Raw genomic sequence first — 26,825 nt, 5'->3', positions numbered from 1 at the left:
AGTATTCCGTCATCAATGTACCAAGTATGCAGTGGGAGATTGCAGTTGGAAGAAATGTTTTTGACCATTTCGTTGATTCCAATGCAGAAAAGTATCGACCCCAAAGGATCGCCTTGTTGGATCCCTTCAGATGATGAAAGTAAATAGTTGTTGAATTGGAGATGAGATGGCATGGAGTAGCAAGAATGGAAGAATTGGGAAAAGGTGGGGAATGAATGGTATATTTGTGGGAGAAAGTGAGAGCGGCGAATGGAGTTGAAGGCGTTAGAGAAATCAATTTTAACGAGGATTTCGTTACTTGGGTTGGTTTGGAGATGGATACGAGTAGCGTGTGTGGCTATTTCGCAGCCTCCTTGGATGCCGATTCCAAGTTGATGAGGTGCTAGAATTAAGGCAGCGTTATCCTTAATTTTGGAAGATATTAGCTTAGCGACAAGACGGCGAAATACGGTTCCGATTGCAATTGGGCGGATATCCTTATTAAGTTTTTCGAGTGCGATTAGTTTAGCACCGAATAAGAGTGGTCTGATGGACTCGGGAACGAGGCCGTGTGCTATTTTGTTACAAAATGTTGTTAAATTTTGTAAAATTGGGACCTGGCTGACTATGAGGGGGGATGTGAGATCCTGGAGGAAGATGGGACGAAGCCCATCGTAACCGGGAGAAGAGTCGTGATGGAAGGATAGAATAGATTTGCGCACCTCGGCGGGGGTGAAATCAGAAGGGAAAATATTGGGAGGAGGTGGAGGTATGAAATCAACTCCGGGGGAGGGGGGTGCTTTAGTTTGAGTTTGTTGAAATTTTCTTCGTTACTAGTGGCAAATGAATCATCAGAGGCTACTAAGCGAAGAGCTGATTTGATGTTTAGGTTGTTAATTTTGTTGGAAATTAACTTTGCCTTTAATTGTAGGCTGGAAAGTTTTTTGGGTACATGAGAAGATGTTGTGGTTGTGAGGGTGAGGGGATGTAAGGTTGCGTCTTTAATTTGTTGGGTTAGAGATTTCTGAATCTCTGGATTAGGAGGTTGGAGAGTCGTGAAGGAAAATGTGAAGAGTTTGAGCCAATGATCAAGGGAGGAGAAGTTATTTAATAATGATTGAAGGCATGTGGAGAGGGCTTTGGCTACTTGTACTCTGGAGCCTTTGGGAATTCTAGAGATAATGGGAGGTTTGTCGGATTTTAGGAAGTTGATGATGTCGCCATGGGTGGTTGGTTGGAGGGGAATAAATGTGTTTGATGTGGTTGGTATGTGGACGTTGTTGGGTGAGGTGGAGGAGTGGCTGTGAGTAGAAAAAATGGAAAGGGGATTTAGGAAGGGAGGAGAAGGACGCTTCCCGGACTCAGGACAAACGATGCCATTGGTTTTGTGTTTGGTGAAGAGGCCAGGTTTGGTGATTTTTATGTTTTTAGAGCATGCGGGACAGTGTACCATTATGTGGATAAAGAAAGGTTGTTGTGTTGAGAATGGGGATGTGACAGAGACTAGGAAGAAATAATCTGCAGAGAATAATGATGTTGTAAAGATAAGGTTATTAAATATGAGAGGAAAGAATGGGCATAAAGGTTGTTGGGGTTGGTTGGTGTTTGATAGAGGTTGGTTATTTGTTTTAATAAATGTAATGGTTAAAGTAAATAAAAGATTGAAAGACTGAGGAACATATATAAAAGGGGGAAAAAAAGAAAATTATTTTGGGTATGTTTATAAAATGGAAAAGAAAAATTATGTTGTATTAATGGGGATATTACAAGGAATGTAAGATAATTTGAGTCTTGAAGAATATATATATAAGAAAGTAAAAAAAAAGAAAAGATTTTGGTTCAATTGTGAGGAATAAATGTGTACAAATATAAAAAAAATTATGCATGTAAAAAGAGAGTTGTGATTATGAAAGAATAAAAAGATAAATATATATGTAAATGTTAAATTAGTTGAAATGTTGAATGTTGTTAAAAAGAAACAATATATAAAAGGGGAGAAAAAAAAATTATTTTGGGTATGTTTATGAAAGGGAGAAGAAATATTATTTTGTATTAATGGGGATATAAAAAGGAATGTAAGAGAATTTGAGTCTTGAAGAGTATATAAATGAAAAAGTAAAAAGAAAAAAAAATTAATTTGGTTCAATTGTGAGGAATAAATGTGTACAAAGAAAAAATGTGCATGTAAAAAGAGAATATGTGATTATAGTTGTGAATGAAAGAAAAAATAAATATATATATAAGTGTTAAATTAATTGAAAGCTAAATGTTGTTTAAAAAAAATATGGTGAATTTATTGAATATTTAAATGTTATAAGATAAATCAGTATGGAAATTCATGAATGTATAAAATAAGTGTTAAATTGGTTATAATGTTAAATATTAAAAAGTCTATATGTAAATTTATTGATATATTATATGTGTTGAACTAATTGAAGGTTAAAAGTTATTTTTAAAAACAAGTTGTTTAATAAGTTTTAAAAATAAGTATTGAAAAAAAAAGAAGAAAGTAAGATAACTTCTGGTGAAAAAAAAGGGAGGCAATCCTTGAGTCTAAATTGGGTGGATTGAGAAGACTTTTGAATATTAATGTTTGAAGTTAAATTATCCCTTTCTTTGGAATTGAAGCCTCTTGAAGAATAGACATGTTTGATTTAATAGAGAAAATAGAACGGATTTATTGTTGGTACATAATTGTTGTTAAGATTCCAATGAGTTTTCCTTTACAACATTCTGTTATATTGCTGGATTCAATTTTATGAGGTTGGGTGACATAATGATGATGTTAAGGTGAATTTGTGGTTGCAGTAGAAGATGTTACTTTATATCTCTATTGTTTCTCTTTAAAAAGAGTGTCAAATGTCATAAATGCTTGAAGATATAATAATGTGCTGTAACCATCTTGAAGGATGATGCTAAGGTGAATTTATAATTGCTTCAATTTGTAATGCCAGCTAAATTCAATTTTAAGGTTGGGATGTTAAGGTGGATTTGTAATTGGGGAGATGTTACTTCTGATGTATATAAAAAAAAGATGGAGTTGCTTGATTAAGGTTATTTCAATTGGTCATTGATATAGTAAATGAATAGTCAAATAGGTTTTGTTAGTTGGTATTATCTATTTAGTCTGTTGTTTTCTACTTAGAGAATATGAGGTCTTCATAAATTTGCAAATATTTGGCAATGTTGAATTTAAATTTTATATCAAAATGTCTTGTATAATTTTTTAATATAATACACTACCTTTATACTTTATAGTTGGGGGGATAATATTGGCATGCATATAAATAGAACTTTTTACAATATTTTGATGAGCATCCTATATTGTTTCTCCCCATACAATCTGTGACTTAATTTTATTTGAGAAGACTCGAGAGATTTGAAATTTTGGCAGATCAAAAGTTTTCCAAATGGCGTTATTATTTAAAAAGATTGTTAAACAACTTTTTTAATTAGAATTAGAGTATATCTGGTATTTTAGGGCGATTATGTCCGTTATTTAAACATAGTCTTTATCATTAAAAAAAAATGTAATCAGAAACTTGCCGGTCCTGAACCCAACCATGATCAAATGACTGGGCTTACAAATTTTTAAATATAAAAAGGGCCGATTTTTATTATATTTTTATTTTTAGAATTATATTTGTCAATCAATGAGGTAAAATCCTACAATCATAATGTTTAATATTCATTTATTGTTCATATCTTCAATTCCCCTTTGAAACACTTCACAAAATATATCCCAAAATAATTAAAAATAACGAAATTTTAAAAATGGTATGCCAATGCGTAAAATAATCAAAAATGATAATCTAAGCCGCGATAGAAAAAAAATTGCCAAAATAGAATCCCTGGTAGGCTTGAAAATGATAATTTTTTAAGAAAAATTTGGGCAAGGCGTGAAAATTTTTTTTTAAAAATCCAATATCTATTAGCGGCTCGATTTTTAAAAACGACCATCCCAATATTTTAGTCAAAAAATAATGCCAGCCTTAGGATTTTCTTCATAGATGGTAGAAAAGTTTGGACATCTATTAACGAAATCTTGAGGCTTACATAGTATTATTTTGGCTAAAATCTTAAATTAAAATTGGCAAAATAGAGCCGGTTAGCAATACTTATATATTTTCTTCCAACATGATATAATAAATGAACCGAATAATTGAAATTAAATTATAATTACAAGAGTTTATAAAGAATAAAAAAAAAATCTCACAGAAAATAAGGATCATTAAAATTTCCAAAAAAAAATTTTTTATGACTTTTTTAATTTACAATTAAATGATACATTGTTAAAATTTAATTTTTTTCAAATTCAAAATGTTATAATAAATAAGGACAAGGGGAAATTTTTTTTCTCCTTGCATAATTAATTATTTTTAAATGACATACATTTTAAAATAATATATAAAAGAAGAAATATACATTCACAGCGTTAATGTAGGTCTGATATATTAAAATAACATCCCTCTCGGTGTGACTACTCAGAGAAAGGTTTATTACTGCTAATGCATGAAGATCTATTAAGATCCTCTTGGTACAGAGAATGTATTCTAATTTTTTAACAAATTATGACCTAAAAGGTGATGTTTGATAATTTTTTCTCGCGTTAAGAATGTTTGAAGCTTAGTTTTAGAGATTAATACATTTTTAGTTTTGTGGTTTTGACTTCCAGATTTTAACGATCTAAAATCTATAATCCCTCTCTTGAGTTTTCTTCCTTCTTTTTAATTTTTTAAAAATATATCTAAAAAGAACACTTAATTGCATTTTAACATTATTAATGGATTTTTTGGCTAATGGAGCTGACTAAGAATTGTATAGAATAAATCAAGTCTGAGAAATCAAAATTCGGTTTCAATAATTTCAAACTCTATTTAGTGAAAATTCTGTTACACAAACTTAAACGAAACCAGGAAGATCGAGCTCACTCTGGTTCTAAAATACTCCAGGTTCGATTGGCTGTCCATAAATCGATGTCTGTAAATGCCCAACCAAAACAATTTTAAATGTCTAAACTTGAATTTGCAGATCATTGAAACGAAAGTAATTAACAACCTTTAGGATTGGGGGTTTTTTCTAAATTAAAATTATATTACATTAGTTCTTTAGAAACAATAATATTGGAGAAATATATTTCTCATCCCCATGGGTGAGTCATAAAAAAGCCAAAAAAAATAAGAATATTTGAAAAATATCTTTTTAATAAATTTTTACATATTTTTTTTATTTGAACAAATTATACAAACAAACACAAATAAATTTCCAGGAAAAAATTGTAAAAAAAAAGATAGAAAAGATATTTTTAAATTGAAATTGAAAATTAAATTATCATAATTATAATATATTTTAATGTATTTGAGATCGGATTTACTTATTTTATTTAATATTTAAATTTATATAGATCTATCACTTTATGCTGTGATAAAAGTAACACTTACAAAGGTATAATATAATAATTAATCGAATATGATTATATAAAGGTAATTGATTTGGGGTAAATTTATTTTATTGTTATAATTTAAGATTTTTTTTATGAAAAATAAAATATATATTCATGGTAAAAAAAATGTGCTTTCGACGTTAAATTTCAAAAAAATGCATACAATCTCATGTACCCAATTTTTTTTTACACATTGCCTATAAAGGGGCGATATCCTAATATGCCAAAAAGGAAGGGTGGGAGAATGGCAAAGGCTAAAAATGCTTTAGTCCTGCATTAAGGTATATAACTATCGTTTACTCACCCAAATAAGCCATAGAGTAAGTTGAAAATTAGATGAATTGTAGCTAATTAAGAGGCTAAAAATACTATTCCCATCTCATAAAAAAATAGTTTCAATTTTAAAAATAACAATATAACATGTCTAATTTAGGCACCGTGGTGCCAAGTTTTCGGTCCAACTTAGACGGTTCGATATCATGTAAAATTAAGGAATATTTAAATACATGCCAATTGATTCATATAAAAGATTACATTATAAATTAAAAATAAAAAAAATTGTCAAGTGATATTATATTACTTTTATCGTGGATGATATTACCCTTATCTCATCGAAACTAATAAAGAGAGCAATACTTTTGGTGAAAGTAATATACTTATATTACACTACACTTATCACTATGCGCTCTTTAAAATTAAATTATTTTAACTGAACCCGGGCCTAAAAATTTAACTTTTGCAGATCATTGAGTAAAATATAAGAATAAAAAACAATTTGGGTTGTCTTTAGTGTTGTTAAAAAGCCCGATTCTGGTCGATTTTTAAAAACGGACTTATTAAGATTATAACCAAAATAATATTGTGTAAGCCTGGTGTGGTGATTTTACTCATAGGTGGCCGAAAGATGCGGGCTACTTGCTAAATCTTAAGGTTTACACAATAATATTTTGGCTAAAATCTTAATCAGGCCGTTTTTAAAAATCTACCAAAATCGGGCTTTTTAACAACACTAGTCTCGTGGTCTCCTTTATATGAAGGTCTTGACGCTTATAACAGTTTTAAGAGAAACCTGCTAGCCTGATTCTTAAACTGAGCCCGTAATGATGGGATAATATCATTTTTTTAAATCCGGACTTTAAATTATAATATTCAATTGGAAAATCATATAAATGGAGCTTTTATTCAGTTACTGTTTATATTTTCAATTTTTTTGAAATAATTTACATAATCTAAATATTGGCCCCTCCTCAGCTGTTTGAAAATATAGCCAAAATCATTTAAAATAACGAAATTTTTAAGTTTATAAATTTTGAAAGAAGCTTCGGCCGAAATCAAAATCGTATTTTTTTTTCAAATCCGGAACCTAAAAATTCTATCTCTGCGGGGGTATCTTAGTTTTATATTATAAAAAAAAATTGTAAACAGTTTAAAGTTTTAATATAATTCTCTTTTTTTTTAATTTAGTGTCAACTGAGCTGAGGTCTTGAGAGTAACAAATATTTGTATCTAATGTAGTAATATCTAATTTTGTAATAATTTTTCTAATTATATTAAAATGATTTATTATACAAGTTTTCAAATGACTCATTTTTTTAAGTTTATCATGTAGATGTTCAACATTACCTACCACCATTATCATTGTTTTATATAATATTTTATTTTTTTTTCTGATATTTTATTTTTTAATATATCATTCTATTCCTTCATTCTTTTCTTAAATTTTCCATCGTATATTTTTTTGTCAAAAAAAATGCCTGAACTCTCTCCATGTTTTCGTCATTAAAAAAATGTTGTGGTATGCTTTAATTTTTTTTTTTAATGTGATAAGAAAAGGTTACCCACCTTGATTTTTTATATGCTGAAAAAATTTTTTTTAAAATAGTGTTTACATTCTTTATTTGATTAAATTAATTTGATATCAAATCCAACCTTTTGTTTTGTAAAAATTTTAATTAAAAAGAAAAAAATGAAAGAAAAAAATACTTTTTTAAAAATGAAAGAAAAGAATACTATTTTTACACAAAAATCAAACATAAATAATTATTTTCGGCACCTTAAAAAAAAATTTTTTTGCAATATTTGTATTTAATTTTTATAATTATTATTTTTTAGATAAAAATTATAAACAATAAATATAAGAAATTTATACAAAATATTTATTTTATTCTTTTTTTTTCAAGAAGTTTAAAACTTTGTTATAAAGGTGAAAATAATAACCTCTTTTTTTTAAAAAAAAGCCTATAAAAGCTTTAAGAAAAATATAACTCTAATCTAATCTTCTAACTTATGACTCAGCGGACAGATCTGTTTAATGATACCGGATTTCCTTATGGAAACAAAATTTCGACATTCGCCGATTGGGACTACTCTTTAGGCAACGGCTCATATGCTGAAACTACTCCAATTGACAATAGCACCCCAACTTTTCTATCATTCGATAACTATTTGTTCACCGGCCCGACAAAGGTAAGCCATATTAACGATGATAATAATTGCCTTGATTCCTATGACAGTTTACAACATTTGGGTGACTTAGAAGATGACGGAGATGTTTTCGACGATTACCCACAACCACCTTCGTTGGGGGATAGCCTTTCGCTCTATAATTCTTCTAGCTATTCTACCGGTTACCAACAATTTTGTGGGAAACCTACTTATCAGCTCAATCTACCCATCGTACACGTCGATGATCATTCCATAAAAGCCAACAAAGAGGTTAAATTTTTTACAAACAAAAAATTGGGCTAAGAACATATCAGGTTTTAGCGTTAATACCAAAAAGAGCAAGCCATAAATTCAGCGTTTAATTTAAAAAAAATTACTTCCATGTTATTAAGTAATCGATGAATATTTAAATAAATGTTTAATTTTTCAAACACTAGAACTCTCTGATATATTCTTAGCCTTGTTCTCATCAATATTATAATACTAATTATGGAGGAATTATCATATTTTATACTCGTCTAAATAGTTTAAGAGGTGAAAAGGCCTTCATCTCATCTTCTTACTTTCCCACTAGGCTGAATTTTTTTTATTATTAAATCAAAATTTTATTTCCACAGAAACACCAAAAGAAATTTATAACAAAGAAAGGCCGATTTCTTTTAGATATTTTTTTATCATTGATATTAATACCTTTTTTTAAAAAAATGGTTTATTTTATTTTAATGGGTAACTTTTTATTATTAAAGTTTATTTAATCATTATAAATCTTCTTATTATGAAAAAGAAAAATATGAACATTTTTCGAATTTTTGACACTTTAATTTTTTTTTATAATTTATAATTTTTTTTGTTTTAGATTTAAAATTTTATTGAATAAGAAAGATAAGAATAGGTACTTAATATATTTTTTTTTATAAATTCCTTTTTTTCTCTGTCTTTTTTATTGTTATAAACTTATAAAAAAATTATATCGTAACTTCAAACTCAATATGTTCAAAAGAAAAAATAACATGAAATTTTGTAATATCTTAAATAAATATTTTATTTTTTTTTCTGCCAACCTTGATTGATAAAAATATTTTATTTTATTCTTCCTTATATTGAGGAAAAGAAATTATATTCAAAATATAAAATAGCAAAATGGGAGGGGGGAGGGGAACGGAAGGAAGGAATTTTGCAAGGTGAGAGATAAATGAGAATTAATATTATATTATAATATTATTGCAAAATCGGTTAATATTTTAATTATTAGTCATACACTTCCGATTTTTATTTATTTATGATTATGCCAAAAAAAAATATAGATATTTTTATAATAATCATTAAAAAAATTAAAATTGATAATACAAATTTGGGGTTTTAAAATTTTTTTCCCCTTCAATTTTAAAAATTAAATAAAAAGATAAATAATAAATATTGTTTTAAAAAAAAATTCCAACCCAGGGTGGAATAATTATTTTTAAACTAAAAAAATGCAAGTATAAGCATACAATCCTTTTGATAAGAATAATATTATTATAAAATTTTATATTTTATTTGAGATAATAAACACCGGAACTGAAAACCAAAGTCAATACCAAAAGCATATTTTTTTGAATCTCAACTCTCAGATGTTTTATCATGGGTACTAAGTGATGAAATCACTCCATTTGAGCCGATTTTTAAAAAAAGGCTAATTCAATATTTTAGCCAGAAAAGTATTTCCTGAGCCTCAAGATTTTGCTAATAGATATCCACCTCTTTACGCCATCTATGAACAAACAGGCTTACATAATATTTTCCTGGATAAAATATTGAGTTTTCACTATTAATGAGTACCTTACTTATAATAAATTGAGGTTAACCAATACTTCAAACATAATTTTTTTTCTAACTTTAATTTCAAATAAAAATTGGAGCCATAGTTTTCTCTTTTTATATTTAAAATTCTGAATAGCAGCTCCGTAAAATAGAATATATTTTTTAGACCAAAAAACGGGGATCCAAACTGTAATATCGGTTCAGGTTTAGTTTCAGATAAAAATAATGGTTCGGTTCGTATAAAATAATAATATCAGTTCGGTTTGAACCCTTAAACGGTTTCAAACCTTTTTGCATACAAGCCTATTGAAAACAACATTTTTTTAAAAAATTATCATTATTCTCAAAAAAATAATCTTGAGTCGTATACAATTAAACTATTTTCAAGATTCACTACTGTCAAATTATGATTATAAAGATGAATAATAAATTTTAGGGCTGAGAACACTTCAATGCGAACTTGGGTAGCTAAAACCGTCAAAGAAAAATATCTAAAAATAATTACTGATATGTCAAACTATTAATCATCTTCAAAGGAGTTAAAATATCAAAAGGTTCAAAGCAGTTCACAGGCATTTTTATAGGATAGGTTTTAGGTTCAGGTTCGAGTGGCAAATTTTTTAACAGTTCGGTTTAGAATTTGTAAATAATAACAATAATTATTAACGGTTCCTGTTTGAATCCCTGCTTAAATATATAATAAACCTCGTATTTTGGTACTATCATTACCTTAAATATAAAGAAAAGTCCAAAAAGGGTGTCTTTACTGATTTTTTGGATAGAATGCTCATTTAGAACAAAAATAAAGATGTAGCCCAATAGAGAACATCAAATATCCGCCCGGATTTCTGGATAGGGTGCCTCTGTCCAATGTATGGCTGAACTTGGAATAGTGGAGTCGTAGACTAAAAATAGCCAATCAACCACGTATCTCATTCTTTATATTCAAGCGGGTTTTATTGATGACTCATAAATAACCCCAAACTTTCTTTTATTGATGTTAAAATACTAGTTGCACATTCTAATTATTTTGAATGTTCATAATTGTTTACATTTAGAGATTTTTAATAAAAATATTTCTATGATTTATTAGTTGTATTATTTCAAAAAATATTGGCTACCACCATGCCCCCTACTGAGAATTCCTGGCTACAGACCTGTAGTGGCTATGGAATATGAAATGAAAAATGAATAAATATTTAAAAGAGAATTTATTAAACCTTCATAGGTAGCGTCTCTGAGACGTGTGAGTGTCACATCCTGGAAATTAAATGCGTGATGGACGTTTATATAGATGAGATCAAAAGCCTTGTCCGGTCATTTTTTTTATTTTATTTTAAACCTAGTCCAGGCTTTTATATATGTATTTGTTTATAAATTTTAATTATTATTATAAATAATTTTAACCGATTTTTACAAATGATTCCAACTTTCTACTGGATTAATCCGAAAAACTAGGAAAAACAAAATTGTTTTCCATCCTTTCATTGGTTTGGTGGTTTGGTAGATATTTCTAATCCCTAATCGGAAAATATTTTCATCCGCAAAATAACAGAAGACAATGGTAAAAAAAACAACAATAATCCTAAATAAACTCAGCGAGATACTGGGTTTTAGTAATTTTTTTAAAAAAAATATACTCTTTAGCTCCGAATCAGGTTTATTTTATTAAAATCTTTATTCCTAGTGAAAATAGAATTATTTTTTATATACTGTCAGGGATTTCTATAACGGTGGAGGTGGGTGGGGGGGGGGGGGGATAAAGCAATATTCGATTTGTACTTTCATAGGTCTAGTTTTCACTTTGATTTATACATATTTAGAGTAAATCTGTTTTATCCGGCAATGTGTTATTATTTTTAAAATTTTAACCATTTTTATAAACTTCTTTTTTTTTAAACTTGATAAATAATACATACCCTATGTAATGAATTTCAGGAACTAATTTATTATATTAATTTTTCCATAGGTTTTTGACATAAATTAAAAATGACTCAAAAATTTAATAGGAAAACTATCTGAAATTTATTTTTCTGGGATATATTTCCAGAAATCAAATAAAAACCACCTTAATAAATGATTTAAAATTGGGGGAGGGGGGCACATTGCCTGAGAAAACACATTGACGTTAACGCAATTTAATAAAATAAATTAAGATATTACAATCGATTTTCTTCTGCCGGTTGTTATTATCTTGAAATTTTTTTATCGAAAGATTATGTTCTAAAATAGGAAAGCAGATTAGATATGCCATATATGCAGTGGCGTATCCAAGATTTATCCATGGGGGGGAGGGGAGATTAAAATTTTTAGGGGGCTTCGACCCCGGACCCCAGTTTGATAAAGTATTTTATTGACTTTTTTGTTCTTTAATTCATCTCTGTTGAAGTTGGATTAAAAATTGGAACTGCTAATTCTGTGTCTGACTTTAACTAATATAGTAGCCAGCATAAATGAAAAATTATTAGTATAAAATTTTGGCAATCTTACGATTAAAAATCGACTGAAAGTATTATTCTGAAAAATTTTATCCATATTTACTGCTCAATTGTAAATTAATTTAATCCGTTTGGTAGACAATAGAAATAAATTGGCATTATGGGGAAATATTTAAAAAAACAATATGTCTGGCGTACGCTAATATTTAGTATCTAACATTCCTCAATCAAAAACCATAAAAAGAAACAATTATAAACAAAAGGAAAACTAAGACATCAGGTTTTAAGAGTGAAGTCAGCCAAGTTTTTGGAAAAATTTGAAATACCAAACCATTAAGTAGGGCTTTATTAGATCATTTTATTGTTTTATTCTGTTTAGTAGATGGATTAAAATCTCAAAATGAATTATTGGTAAAAGAAACAAAATTATCAAAATTAGCTTCATGCCAAAATGGAGAATATAAATGTTATAACTGTCTGGTTTGCGTGAGTGCCTTACTTTCTTTAAACAATTTCGCCAGCTACAAAAAAAGTAATCGAATTACGAACCAAATACCAACTATGATGTCACGCCTTAAGCATAAAGTCATCCAATGGAAGCATTATCTCTGATATTTATGGCAATAATTAGTGCTTATTTCATACATTTTAGTGCTTCAACCCTGTTGGTAGATAGTTTTATTATTGGAAAATAAAAATAAATTGCCAATATTACATCATGTTAGGAGGAAAATTATAGAAAGGCATAGGGATGTACCGACATTTTTTATCGGATAGGATCGGGCCGATATTTCACCCATTTTAAAATATCGGTTATCGACAAATATTATAAAATTTCCCGATCCGATAAAAAATGGCGTTTTTACCCAAAATAAAATATTATAAAATTTAAAAAGAAAGTTATCTAAAATCCATTTATTTTTATAAATAAAATTGAAATTCATTTTATGTTTAATTTTTTAATAATAATAATTAATTAATAAACATTCTGCCATATTGCGCATTCTCTAAAGTGTGCGATAATTTCTTCTGAATCTGTTTTTAGTGAAATTGACAGTCCCATCTCCGCAGACTGACCTCTTGATAAATTGAAAATATACTTTTAGAATTGTAATTGAATTGAATATAAACTATAATTGATCATTTTAATATGTTTAAATGACATATGTTATGGGATAGTTAATTTATAGATGTTATGCTATATTAATAAAAAGTATATTAAAAATTAAAACCATTGGTATCTTTACAGAATACAAAATTATATATGATATCGGATTGGTAATCAGCCGATATCAATATCGGATCGGCCTCCAAAAAGTGGCATCGGTACACCCCTAGAAAGGCATGATTAGTACCTACTAATTCATTAATTTTTATAATCAATAAATAAAAATCAAATATACGCTAAATAAAATACGCCTTACCCTTCATTCATAGTTAGCACGAATTCGCGGCAAAGCATATAAAGTATGTTATATTTTTATATACTTCGCCATGAATTATAACTGAATGCAGGATTAAGCTGAGTCTTAAATATCGAATTTTAAATTACGATTCAAAAATTAAATACGTCTAATACATTAAAATTTTTATAAATGTTAATTAGTTCTTTTCAGTTTATTTAATAGATATAATTAATTTTTTTTATTTGAGGGTTATGGGGGGGGTCCTAAAACTCACCCTTGTCTACCCCCCCCCCCATATCAGATCATACCACCAACATCGATCGTATCATGTTTATTTATATATTATAAGGTAATTTATAAAAAATTTACAAAGAACTTTCAGGCATAAATATGAGTCACTGAATTTAATATTGCAAAAAAATGTTGCAATTAGATGGTTTGGGTCTCAAATAAGCCTAAAACGAATTACTTATTCTTTGAATATGAATTTGTTACGAATATCAATTTATTAGATCAAATTATTCGTATTTTCAAAATTATTCGTAAAGTATTTTCAACATGTTCCTTGTGGATTCCACTTTTTTAAAAATTTATTACTCCATTTTTTCGCTTTTTAAAAACACACAAAAAAAAATTAATTATCAGAACGAAGCGGGGTTTTATTATTCATATGAATACTATTACGAATAAAGATTAATTCAATTTGTACAAATAATTAATATTTAATTCGAAAATATTAATCGAATAAGAACAGTGGAATTATGATTTGTAACTATCTCCCCTTTTTGGTTTTGGAGAATCACCTGATGATTTGAGCAAATCATTTCAATTACGCTCAAATTAGCGTCGTTATAGTAATTGGTGACAATTTTTAGTTGTTTTAACATTATTTTTAAGGGAATCCATGTTTTATCAATCATGGGGGATTTAAGTTTATATAAAGAGATTATTATTTTCCAATGCTTCTAATTAATATGGCAATTCGATTGTTTATTATAAATATTTCTTTTCTCTTCATTTTTTAGAATGGGTATTTCAATGATACAACATCCTTCATTAAACGCTCTGACGATATCGATTCTAGGCTTAAAACGTTAAACAATATCAATAATGATAACACCATGATCTTCTCATCATCATGCCCTATCATAACCAATCCATTCTCTCCTTCCTTTACCTCGAAGTCGAAGCAATTTAAAATAGATGACGATCAGTTTAGACGCCCAAGTTCATCGTTCGTAGATGATTTTTTTAGGAATCAAGAAGACGCTTCTCTGGTGTCCCATAAACGCGTTTCGTATACCCTTAATTCACCGCGATTCGCGCTGAACGTGACTAACCAAGTTTTCGATTTTAACTTCGATGCTACCGCATCCCTAACACATCAACAATTATCCAATAAATATTTCGACAATTCCAAATTCAGCTCATCTACCATAAAGTTGACTCAAATAGCTGGAACTCCGGAAGGATTATCTAAACGTAGTTCTTCATCTTCTCTCTTACACCGTAAAGCATCTTTGACTTCTATTACTAGGTTTCATGATCTATTTAAGTATAAGAAATCAGAATTTAAGCAATCTTTCAACGAAACAACCAAGATTTTGAGGCTGACTCGCAATGAAGCCAACATTCATTTGTTAAATTCTCCTTGTTCTCCTTGCTTTGATTCCTTCAATATTATTCCTCGTAAACTTAGCAGTAATTCAGACGACCAAATTCTTACTACCCGGCAAGCGTTGAAAGATATAACAGAGTCTATAATAAAAATTGAGTCTGATGAACACTGGGTATCAAAAAATCTTGGTGGAAAAGTTTATACCGATTTTAGTAATACTATTAGTAATATTAATACTACCGATTATGGTGTAAAACGAAAGCTAGGGATTATACCTTTGTCTTTATTATCAAACCCTACTTCGGCTGTTTTGGAAGAGGGCCAGAGCTTTGCATCACTGCCAGCCAATTCAAAAATAAATTTTAATTATATGTGCCCCTTTGAACCTAATAATGCATTTGAGAATACCTTTAATGGGGTCTTGAATAATAATTTACCTTACTTCCCTGGCTTTCAAGGTGATAAATTATCCATCGCATATACCAATATTAATAATGACATGCTGCCGCAAACAGATATCGATGGCCATAATGAGCCATGGGAATTATTAGGAGCGGAAACAATTGTGTCATCATCATCAATTAATAGAGACTTAAAATACGACGAAATGCAATTAAGCACCTCTTCGATTCATATAAATAATTTTCAACAAAATGCAAATCCTATCGAAACTAAGCCCGATTACCTCACCTCTAATACGTATAATAAAACTATCTACATCAAGCAAGATTACAACGATTCGAACACTTATCATACATCATTAGACATGGGAAATCAGCCAATCTCACAAGAAGAGGATGTTGATTCATCTTATTATTCTTCGTCACCTTTGTCGAGCTTTAATACCAACTGTTATGTAAGAGCTCATATCGAAAACCCTATCAATCCTCATTTTTTCCATAAAATTAATATAATGAATCCATTAAACACAGTCGTGAAGACAAGAAAAAAGCGTCGAGTTAAACGCGTAGTCGAAAATAATATTTCAACTCATACATCGTTACAAAAAATGTCAGCCGCAGAAGATCATTCTTACACTATCAAAAGTTTGCGATTAAGCTTTCCAAGCACGCTCGACCCGGTTGAAAATAAAGATAATACCTCCGGTATAAAGCAAGAATGTCATTTCGTCAAAAATTGTAGCAAGCAGAGCACTACTTACCAATCCATCATCTGCGTAAAACCTCACGATGGCCCTTGGGCTTTTCCTTTGGCGCTCAAGTCTGACGCCAAATTTAGGGCCGCCATATTGATGACCCCTAAATACAAACCGCGCAGAGTAAATAAAAATAACTATAATGATCTGGAAGAGAAACGGATTCATTTATGCCATTTTTCTGGTAAGGTTTAAAATTTAGTATATTTTTTATTAAACTATATATTTGAATTTTTTGGGATCTAAGAAAGAGGTTTTTATTTCAGAACCCGTTAAAGAACAGCTGAAGGTATGCCCCAGATCTCCCCCACAGTATAAGCGAACACTCCAATTGGCTAATAATAGTCGTTATGAGATTGGTATATCGTATTTATTTTTTTACGCTAACACTAAATTAATAGTGGTACAAATTGAGCTGAACCTTTTGTCGATGAATTTTTCTCAAAAAACCAAGGGTTCAAACTGAATCGTTAATTGTTATTATTTCCCGAACTTGAAACATTAAAGATTTGTCACCCGAGCCTGAGCCAAACTTCTAATAATGCCCGTGAACTGGTTCGAACATTTTGATATTAACTAATAATATTAAATTATTTTTTTATTTAAGTGTTTAATTCTTATCATCAGAGTATGGAACTAGAATTTTGAACCTCGTAGATTCTAAACCGAACCGCTTTCGGAAAAATATTAAGAAACGGAACTCCTTAGTCTAGGTTCCAAATTTGGAACCGAATCTCTATTCAGAACTGGTACCATTATTCCAGTCGGGGTTCTAAACTTTAGTAGCGAACAACGCGTTAAAATCCTTAATTCGATGTTGATACCTGCCAGTATACTCATTTTTGATAATTTTTTAATAAATCATTTTATCTAATATAAATCCGGACAAATGATCATGTTATGTATATTTACATGCCTGTATTATATTTTGATGGAACCCATGTTTACATTAAAATAAGAAACCGGCAATATGATTACTTAATATTAAAAAAAAACCTCATTTTATTAATCTTTTGAAACTAAAGGTCAAATGATTTACAAACGAGCAATTATAAATTTTTTTTAGCCTTAGGCAAATATTATTTTGCTACAAATTCTTTAAAAGGATGTCAACTATTTTTTTGGCACTGCATTGTTTAAATTATTTCTAATAAAGCAAATGATATTTTAGGACCTATTGTTTAAAAAAAAATACTATTTGTTGGTCATATATATAATCCTTTCATATTAAATTTATATAAAAATTCTTATTAAAATAGGTTGCTCTAAAGCCTACACCAAAAGTTCTCATCTCAGGGCTCATCAAAGATTGCACACAGGTTTTAAGTTATATATGTTTAAAATAATTCCCGGTTTATTATTATAATTTTTTTTAACTGCCAACTAAGTGTTGTTAAACGGCCCCATCTTTAAAAACTAACCGATACCAGAAAATATTAAAGCAAGCCTGCATAGAAGTATCTAAGATTTTTTATGTGGGTGGGGGTATTATTAGGCGGTCATAAATTTTATTGGCTTCGGTCCACTTATTGTAGGACCTTGATATTTTTATATTGGGTTTTCCCCTCTTTTTTTCTAAAAAATTTGAATTATATGGTTATTTTAAAAATTTATTAACTTTTAATAATTTATCTTTTAATAATTTATCTTTTAAATTCTTCTTTATAGTGATTATTTATTGTGTACATTTTTGGTGGGAAATTATTATTAGCCTAAAATGATATATCTTAGAACAGATATTTACGATGGGGGGTAAGGGGTGAGGATTCCGCCTCTTTGGTTACGCGCTTGCGAGCCGGGAGATTTCGATAATATGTGGCAGAAAGGTTTGGGCATCTGTTAAGGAAATCTCGAGTTTGCAAATATTATTTTAGCTAAAATCTTAATATAAAATTGGCTAAATCGAGCCATTTAACAACACTATCCCGAATCCGACTTCCAAAAATACACAATTTATAACTCACCAAAACAGAGAAATATAGTTTTCTAATTGAAGAAGCAATACATATGATTTTATTATTTACTAATTACATGATAATTTTTTAAGAACCCTGAATGAAGTCTAATTTTTTTTTGTCCGGGCGGCCCCAACTAATTTTAGAAATAGTAATGTCTTTTATACGACTCTGTTCCTCACTGGTTATAAAAATTTAACGATTTTATAAGGAAAGCGGGACATTTATATGGGCTCGAGGAGAATAAGATTTATTTTATTCTTATAGAAATAAAAACCTTATAAATATATTACTTAAAAAAAATAAGGAAAATCCTTTAAAGATAAGTTTAATATATTTTAATTTGAACAAAATAAATTGTATATTATTATATTATGTTGTATATGATTTTAGGTGAGAAACCTTACAGATGTCAATGGCCTAATTGTTTTTGGACGTTTACTAGATCTGACGAATTGACCAGGCACTATCGCAAACACACCGGTGCGAAACCTTTCAAGTGTTCGGTTTGTTGTAGATGCTTCGCGCGTTCCGATCATTTAGCTCTGCACGCCAAAAAACATAACTCAAATCATTTAAATATTAAGATTTGAATAATGTTTATTATTATATTTTTTTATCAAATAAATATTATGTAAGACAACTATTGTTGACCATTTGATGTATTTTTAAAATTACACTAAACAAAATTATACAGTTATTTTGCGATTAAGATTTTTTTTAAAATTTAACAATTAAAAACAGTTATTATGAGACAATTGTTTTTATAATTATTGCGAGTGTACAAGGTCGTGTTAAGACTTATGGCCGTCCGGAGTAAAGATGAATTAGGCTGCTATTTTATAAACCCAAATACTTTAAAAAATCATAAAAATAACTAGGTTAGTCATTGTTTTAAATAAGTAGCTTAGAATTTATATGAATTAAGTAATGTTGTAAACGAACGTGTTCAAAGTGAACATTTTTTTGAAAAAATTGATGAACGGCGTTTCTTTTATTTTTGACGAATTTGAACGTGAACCCCTTTCCTTTTTTTGACGAACGCGTTCGTTTAAAAAATATATGGTATCTATTTATATTAAATAAAAATTTTAAAAAAATTTACTCATAAAGTATTGAATGAACGTAAACGCTTTTTTGAAGTTAAAAGTAGTTCGATTCGATTTTTGTCAATGAAAACGTAAATGCGTTCGATTTTTTTAGAAATATTTACAGCACTAAAAATAAAATATTTATACAATATAATATAGTAAAATATATATATATAATTTACAAAATGAACTATATAATATTAAACAACATAATTTGTATATTTTATATACTTTTTAAAAAGCATTTATTAAATGCATAAAAAATATAATTTGCAGCCCCTAAAATTGTCTGGCGACTTAGGACAGCTGTTCCATCCGATCGCCCATTTACATAGGCCTGTTAGTGTAACTATTCCCATTTACATAGGCCTGTTAGTGTAACTATATTATGATAGTAAATATTATTTTATTAATGAAATGTGAACTTTTATTATAATTACCAAACAGTAAGAAAAATATATTAATACTATCAAAGGGAAATAATAGAGAAAAATAAAATGAATATTAAGTCATATAAAATGTAAAACTAGTGCTGTAAAAAAACGCGTTACCGTAACTCGTTACGTCTGAAAAAGGAACGCGTTGCCGTTACTCGTAACCTTTTTAAAAAAGGAACGCGCGTTACTGACTATTCAAAAAAGTAACGGGTTACGTTACTTAAAAAATTAAATATTGTATACAAAAAAGATAATATTTATTTTTTACCTGCAAATAATATAAAAAAAACTATACAAAAAGAATATATAATAAGATCAGATCTTTTTATAGAAAAAAATTTCATATATTTAATTATAATATAAATAAAATTATACAAAAATAATATAATATATTTTATATAAGATAACATCTTTTGTAACAATTTTTAATTTATTTTTAGCAACAATTTATTTCAAAATTTCGATCAGACAAAAGAGCGTTTAGTGCTCAACACACCTTTTGCCGTGCTAAACACACGTTCAATTGGCGCAGAGGATAGGAGAGTTATTAATAAATAAATATTTTAATTGGGGGAATTTATTAAAAATATTTAAAGAATTATCTTTATTTTGAAAAGGCTTAATAGATCATCTTCACAAGGATTTTCATTCATTTCCTCATCAAAAAAAATTGTTGGATAAAAAAATTAAGTCTGCTAATTCTTTATCCGGATCTTTTCTCAAACTGGAAATAAGTTCTAGCATTCTATTCTTCCTTTGTTGACCTTTAATTTTATTCAAAGCCAATCCAATTTAAATAACGGATGAATTATTGCGGATAGTATATATTCATCTTTATAGATGTTTGAATCTATTGAAAATAAAAGATAATCAAAATATAGCTTGTAAGTAATATTTGAATTGTATACCTTTTATCTGCCTTTCAGGATTAAATTAATAAGCAGCTTACAAAATTTGAAATTATTTAAAGCCATTTTTTTAAGTTTTAATATTATAATAGTTATCGTGGGAGTGAAATATCCCAAATTGAAAGAGCCGTAGCAATCGGTTCCATAACCTATAAAATCATATATATACATATTATATTTCTTAATTAACACTAACCATACAATATTCATCCATGAACGACTTGTCGTTATCTGAATATCTCTGTAACTCAGATTTATTAAGATTCGTCAAATTTTTGGCAATTCTTCTTAATAAGACTATCTATTAATTTCACATAGTTATAAAAAGAGTTCCATCTTGTTAGGTTTAATCAGATATCTTCCCATGTTTTCCTTAAAAATGGATGCATGCTCATGTTTTTTCCACAATAGCTAACACTTAGAAAATGTTATTTTTGAAATGATTTTAAAATGGACATCGTTACCTGCTCTTTTAATGTCAACACTTGCAATGAAATTTAAAGTGTGTGTGTTAAACAGGAATGTTGCTTAGGTAAGTATACAATGCTAGTATTTTGATATTCAAAAAGATCAATTAGTGGTAGAGGAACTATTTCATCACCCGATTCCTCCTTGTTCATATACTCTTATAAATTTTTAATAAATTTATTATAATTTTTTTACTTGAAAGCTTTTATATAATTTCTAGCATTGTCGATAATGCATTTTATCACTTTATTTTGTATTTTAAAGGTAAAATATTTCAAAGTTTATTTTTGCTAGATAATCAAATGTTTGTTTTTGGTTTAGCCTTTTACAAATTAAGCAGGCTGAAACACTCTCAATAGTGTCTGGGTGTAGCCAGTGTACCATCATCCCTAAATAAGAATTTATATTTTATATATCGATGAAAAGCTGACCACGAATCCACAGTTGTACAGACAATTTTTATACACAATAAATTCCCTAATTTCTTTGCCATGGTGTCATATGCTTTGTTAATTTTTAATATAAGGGTTGGCCTTGACATCACATTTGGTTGCAATTTTTTGATAATATTAATAAATGTAAGCCTTTTACAATTGAAAATGGTTGTAATTCTTTAATTACACAATTAAAAACTGAATCATCAACAGTTGACTGTGCTATTTTTATCTTTGATGTAGATGGAGTCTGCAACTCAATGAATGTGAGTTGATAGGCTTCAGTTTTATTTTAAATTATAACATGTTCATTAATCTCTTTCATTTTTGAGGAATATACAGTCTATAATTTTTTAATTAAAATATTATTAATTCCTGAATTTTTTATCAAAAATAACATAGCTTTGTGAAGATAAATTTTTTAAAAATTTAATTGCATTTTTTAATCTCTCACCATTGGCGTACGCAGGGGGAGGGGGCAGGGAAACAAATCCCCCCAAGCCAAAAAATGCAGATGCCGGATATCTTTTTCAAAAATATTATTGTTTATATTAATTTATATTTGTTAATATTTATTCGTATCTCATATTAAATATATATTTAATTACATTTATTATCACATTCATAAGTAATTTTATCAATTAATTTCGATTTCAAGTTTTCCGGCTTAATATTTACTTATTATTTTCAAATTTTTAGTGACGTAATATTTATCTACCATTTTCAAATTTCTAGTCAAATAATAATTATTTCTGAAACTTCTGGTCCAACAGGGAAAAAGAAATTGCAACCTTGTCCAACGAGATAGAGTCTCTGCCATCAAGAGGTAACAGCTTTTAAGGAGTTAGAAGAGCCAATTATTTGCTATTACTGAAATATCACAATGGCCTGAAAGAAATATTTCCTCAGAAGCAAGAAAATTATTGGATTCAATGCTTATTCCAAATTTTATTTCTCATTAGAATGTATTTTTAATTATATAACTATTTTAAGTATTACTTTTCAAAAACATGACATTTACTTGATTAAGAAGATGAGAATAGCTGAGAGAATTTTATCAGAACTCAAGGGAATTAGAGCTAATGTTGATGAAGAATTTCTTATTTTATTGTTGAGTCAAAAGCAGAGCTATACATGTTTAATATTTGTCTCCCTCGACTTGTAGCAAGGCAAGCTCATCGTTAAAACATTAATATAGGATCAGTAGAAGAGTATATCTTAGATACAGATACATTTTTAACCCAAATAAATGAATTTTTAATTCATCATGCAGCACTTACTAATCTGCAAATATTACTTCCACAAAAGCCTTCCCAACCTTTTTCAGATGGTGATAGAAAAAAAATATTTGTTAGATTTTTATTATAAAGATGTTAAAGTATCTTATGATGCCTTACTAGCTGAATAACTATGTTTATAAGATTAACTATGGTTGATTTAGTCCCAAAAAATGCTATGGATGCTCTGCATTATTTCACACACATTTTAGATTAAATTCCCAATGTATTAAAAGGGTTTATAAACTCTTCCCATTGGTAAACTAATGAGAGAACATTCTCTTTTTTAAGAATAATAACAGAGGCCTGCAGAAGTACCATTTGAAGGGCATGGCCCGGATTTTTTTAAAGATTTTTTACGGCCCGGCCTGGGTTTTTTTAAAAAAATTTTCAGGCCCGGCCCGGCTTTTTTTAAAAAAAATTTTAGGCCAGGCTCGGCTTTTTTTAAAAAATTTTCAAGCCCGGCCCGGATTTTTTTAAAATAAATTATATTTATTTTTGATTTTTATAGCTAATAATAACGATATAAAATATAGCTGTTTTAAAAATACAGCCCGGCCTGGGTGTTTTTTAAAAATAATTCAGGCCCGGCTTGGGTGTTTTATTTAAAAATAATTCAGGCCCGGCTTGGGTGTTTTATTTAAAAAAATTCAGGTCCGGCCAAGGTGTTTTTTAAAAAAATTTCGGGCCCGGCCCGGGAATATTTAAAAAAATTAAAATACTGTCCGGCCCAGGGGTCGGGCCTGCAGGTCTCTGAAAAACATACCAAGAAGTACAACATCTGAAAGTAGATTGAAAGGTTTGAATCTTTTGAATATTCATAGGCATTTGACGACAAGCAAGGATGAGATAATTGAAAAATTAGCTCAATCCCAATGAAGATTGGATTTTACATTGTAAATATATAACATTCAAAATGCAATTATTCCTAAGAAACTTTTTGTGTAAAGGCTCAAAAAATTCAAATTTCTATTTTTTTGGGGTCATTTAAGTGATTCTTTACATATAATTTTTTTACAATTCACATTAATTTAAAATTGTGTATTAGGAATAGTTATTAGTCCTAATAAATTTATGCTTGATATTTTTAAAAAACAATAATATTTCTTAAAAAATTTTATTATCCCCCCCCCAGACCAAATTCCTGCGTACGCGCCTGTCTCTCACTAATATTGTAAAAGAAAACATTAAAAATAGAAATTATGATTTACAAAGATAATTTTTCAATTTCTTATTTTTTCAGAATTACCATTTAAAAAGGAATCAGGAAAAATATTTAGGTTCAGTTCTCTAAAATAATATTGCTTCATAGTTTTATTCCATATATATATATTTATTTAAACAAAGTTTTTTTTAAATTACTATTTTTTCTTTAAATTTATTAACAATTTGAAGTTAAATCAATAGCAATACTAAAACAAGAAATTGAAGATATTGTTTACACCCAATATAATATTTTGAACCAATACTAATATTTTGTTTTGGGTTTTTAATCTTGGTTTCCAGCCTAATAATACTATAGTATAATTTAATTGATTATATTTTAATTTCATGAGTAAGCTTTTCAAAATATTATGAAAGAATACTTCCTTTAATGGTGATTTTATAATACCCATGATTTAATATTATTATTAAAGTAATGTTTAAAATTATAATATATTAATTCATCTTTTTATCTTTATATGCTTTTTTAAGTTTGAACTGCTGGACATTGAGGTTGAAACATTTGCGTTTGGACATAATTTACATTTACAAAGTGTAGACTTTGTACCCTTAATTTTCTTATTGGTGTAAAATGTTTCAAATTGGGGCCAGGGTAGGGTTAAATCATCTTCATCTGAAGAAGTAAGTACTATGGACATAATATTCTTATAAATTATAAAATAGAATAACAATATTATTATTAACATTTACTTTGAATTTTGATTGAATATTAATTCGATTAAGTTTCGTCTAAAAATTTAACAACGAGAATTTAAAATAAAAATTAAGGAATGGTGGTTAATTTGAATTAAAAACTCATCTTAAATTATTTATATTAAAAAACAAATAAAAGTAATTTTTTAGTACAATAAAACATGTTTTTCTTATTTTCATATTTTTTGAGTAACGTTTTACGTTACCGTTACTTACAAAAAAGAAACGCGTTACCGTTACCTATAGAAGAAGGTAACGAATGGCCTTCCTTTTCTTCAAAAAAGGTAACATTGTTACTTTTGACGTTACTTTACAGCACTATTTATAAATATTATTCTATCCAAATTAATTGAGCTACTATATATCAGTGTTGTGAATCCTTTAACAAAAAACAGGGTCCGGATTTAGGGTTAGAAATTTTAAGAAGAGTTTGGGTTCAGGGTTTGGAAAGCATAAGGAAATATTGACTCAATATTATTAATATTGATTATTAATTTTTTGTTAGTAAAAATTTATATTTACATAGACTGCTAACCATTTAATGTTATTGAAAGAAGGCACTGCTCTTCTAAACTTATTTTCGATTCCTGCGCAAGCACATTCGTGGATTCAAGGGAATTCTGAAAGCCGTTTTTCTTAAAGTGATCTAAAATATCTTGCACACTTTCCATATTAATGTAATAACTCTTTCCAATTTAATATTGTCACATTCACCTGAATATATCAAACCAGATGAGAAGAGTTACCAATAATTGTTTTAATTCTTAAGCCAATGAAATGGCTTCTGTGTAGCATTTAGGATCATTCGTTTTTCTGATACGTCTATTAGTGGATCGTAAATATCACCAACCTGATTAATAGAGTCCACTCTTCACCTTACACTCCCACCGCGTTTCAAATAACAAGTTTAATGTAAAATTATTCATATGATCTTTCAAAATGCCATCGCTGAGTCGAAACAAAAGAGAGATTATATATTCGTTGGACAACGATAAGAAATGATTTCACAATTAATGATGATCGTGCCATGTTTCCTAGTAGCAGATTTAAACTGTGGTAATCTCAAGGCACAAAAAATGTTTTTCGATTAATTTTTAATATTCGAGTTTGAATCCTTTATAACATCCTCTTATATTTGATCCATTATCGTAACCTTTTCACAATTTTTTTATCACCAACCTCAATTTTTTAGATAACGATAAAAATGCTTCTACCAGGCCTGGTCAGTACTGGAATCGATTTTTAGAGAGCCAACAAATCGCTCATTTATTTTAAAGGAGTTGTTAAGTTCTACGTATCGTATAACTACGGTTAATTGTTTCTAGTGGCTTATGTCTGGTGTGTAGTCTAATATTACGGTAAAATATAATACATTTAGGATTAACAATTTATTTTTTCACGATTTTATCTTCTATCAAGTTAATAATTTCATTTTGAATTAGATTTCCAAGGTAATGATTATTATAATAAGGATGATTGAGTTACAATTGGAGAATAGATTGATATTATAATATTAGTGCTGTAAACATTTTTTAAAAAAATCGAACGCGTTCACTTTCATTTTTTAAAAAAAGGAACGCATTCAAAGTTCATTGACAAAAAATCGAACACGTTCACTTTCAAAAAAAAGGATTTTAAAATAAATTTGTGATTCATTAAAGATTTCTTGTGTGTGAAAATTATAAAAGGTTTACTTATAAAAGATTTTTTTTTACTAAACATATTTGGAATTTTAGGTATAATCTGATCTAAAATCTTTCTTCTTTAAAAAAGGATTTATGCTCAAAAGATTTTTTATGAACTCTGGAATGATTAGATTATAAAATTTTTTAAAATTAAATAATACTTACAAAAAATTTAAAATATTTATGAATAGCAGGAGCGCCAATGGGGAGGGAGGGAGGGGGGAATCTCCCCTCCATCGCAAATTTGACTGTTTTTATAAATATTATTTAAAGCTAATAAAGTCATAATTTTGCAAATATCTTAAGAAAAAGGGATAAAATATTTCATAAGTTATAAAGGGTTAAATAGATTATTTTTGGTAGAAATT

At 28.4% G+C, this 26,825-nt stretch overlaps 1 protein-coding gene across 1 annotated transcript; it reads left to right on the top strand.

Annotated features, from left to right (window-relative positions):
- The first annotated feature begins 7,593 nt into the window (after positions 1-7,593).
- Positions 7,594-18,883, top strand: LOC135925971 (uncharacterized). Its single transcript, XM_065461586.1, has 4 exons — positions 7,594-8,137; positions 14,537-16,469; positions 17,545-17,604; positions 18,634-18,883. The coding sequence occupies exons 1-4, from the start codon at positions 7,709-7,711 to the stop codon at positions 18,831-18,833; spliced, it is 2,622 nt and encodes an 873-aa protein (XP_065317658.1). The 5' UTR covers positions 7,594-7,708; the 3' UTR covers positions 18,834-18,883.
- Positions 18,884-26,825: the final 7,942 nt, after the last annotated feature.

The sequence above is a fragment of the Gordionus sp. m RMFG-2023 genome, chromosome 3 (genome assembly GCF_954871325.1).
Source record: "Gordionus sp. m RMFG-2023 chromosome 3, tfGorSpeb1-WG-v2, whole genome shotgun sequence".
Lineage (NCBI taxonomy): Eukaryota > Metazoa > Nematomorpha > Gordioida > Chordodea > Parachordodidae > Gordionus > Gordionus sp. m RMFG-2023.
This window is presented reverse-complemented; position numbering and strand designations above follow the sequence as displayed.

Bases quoted from the DNA above. Each gene is read 5' to 3' on its own strand.
- LOC135925971 (XM_065461586.1), top strand. From the start codon at position 7,709: ATGACTCAGCGGACAGATCTGTTTAATGATACCGGATTTCCTTATGGA. The intron at 8,138-14,536 runs GTTAAATTTTTT...TTCATTTTTTAG, and splicing joins CCATAAAAGCCAACAAAGAG to AATGGGTATTTCAATGATAC. The intron at 17,605-18,633 runs GTTTTAAGTTAT...ATATGATTTTAG, and splicing joins TCATCAAAGATTGCACACAG to GTGAGAAACCTTACAGATGT.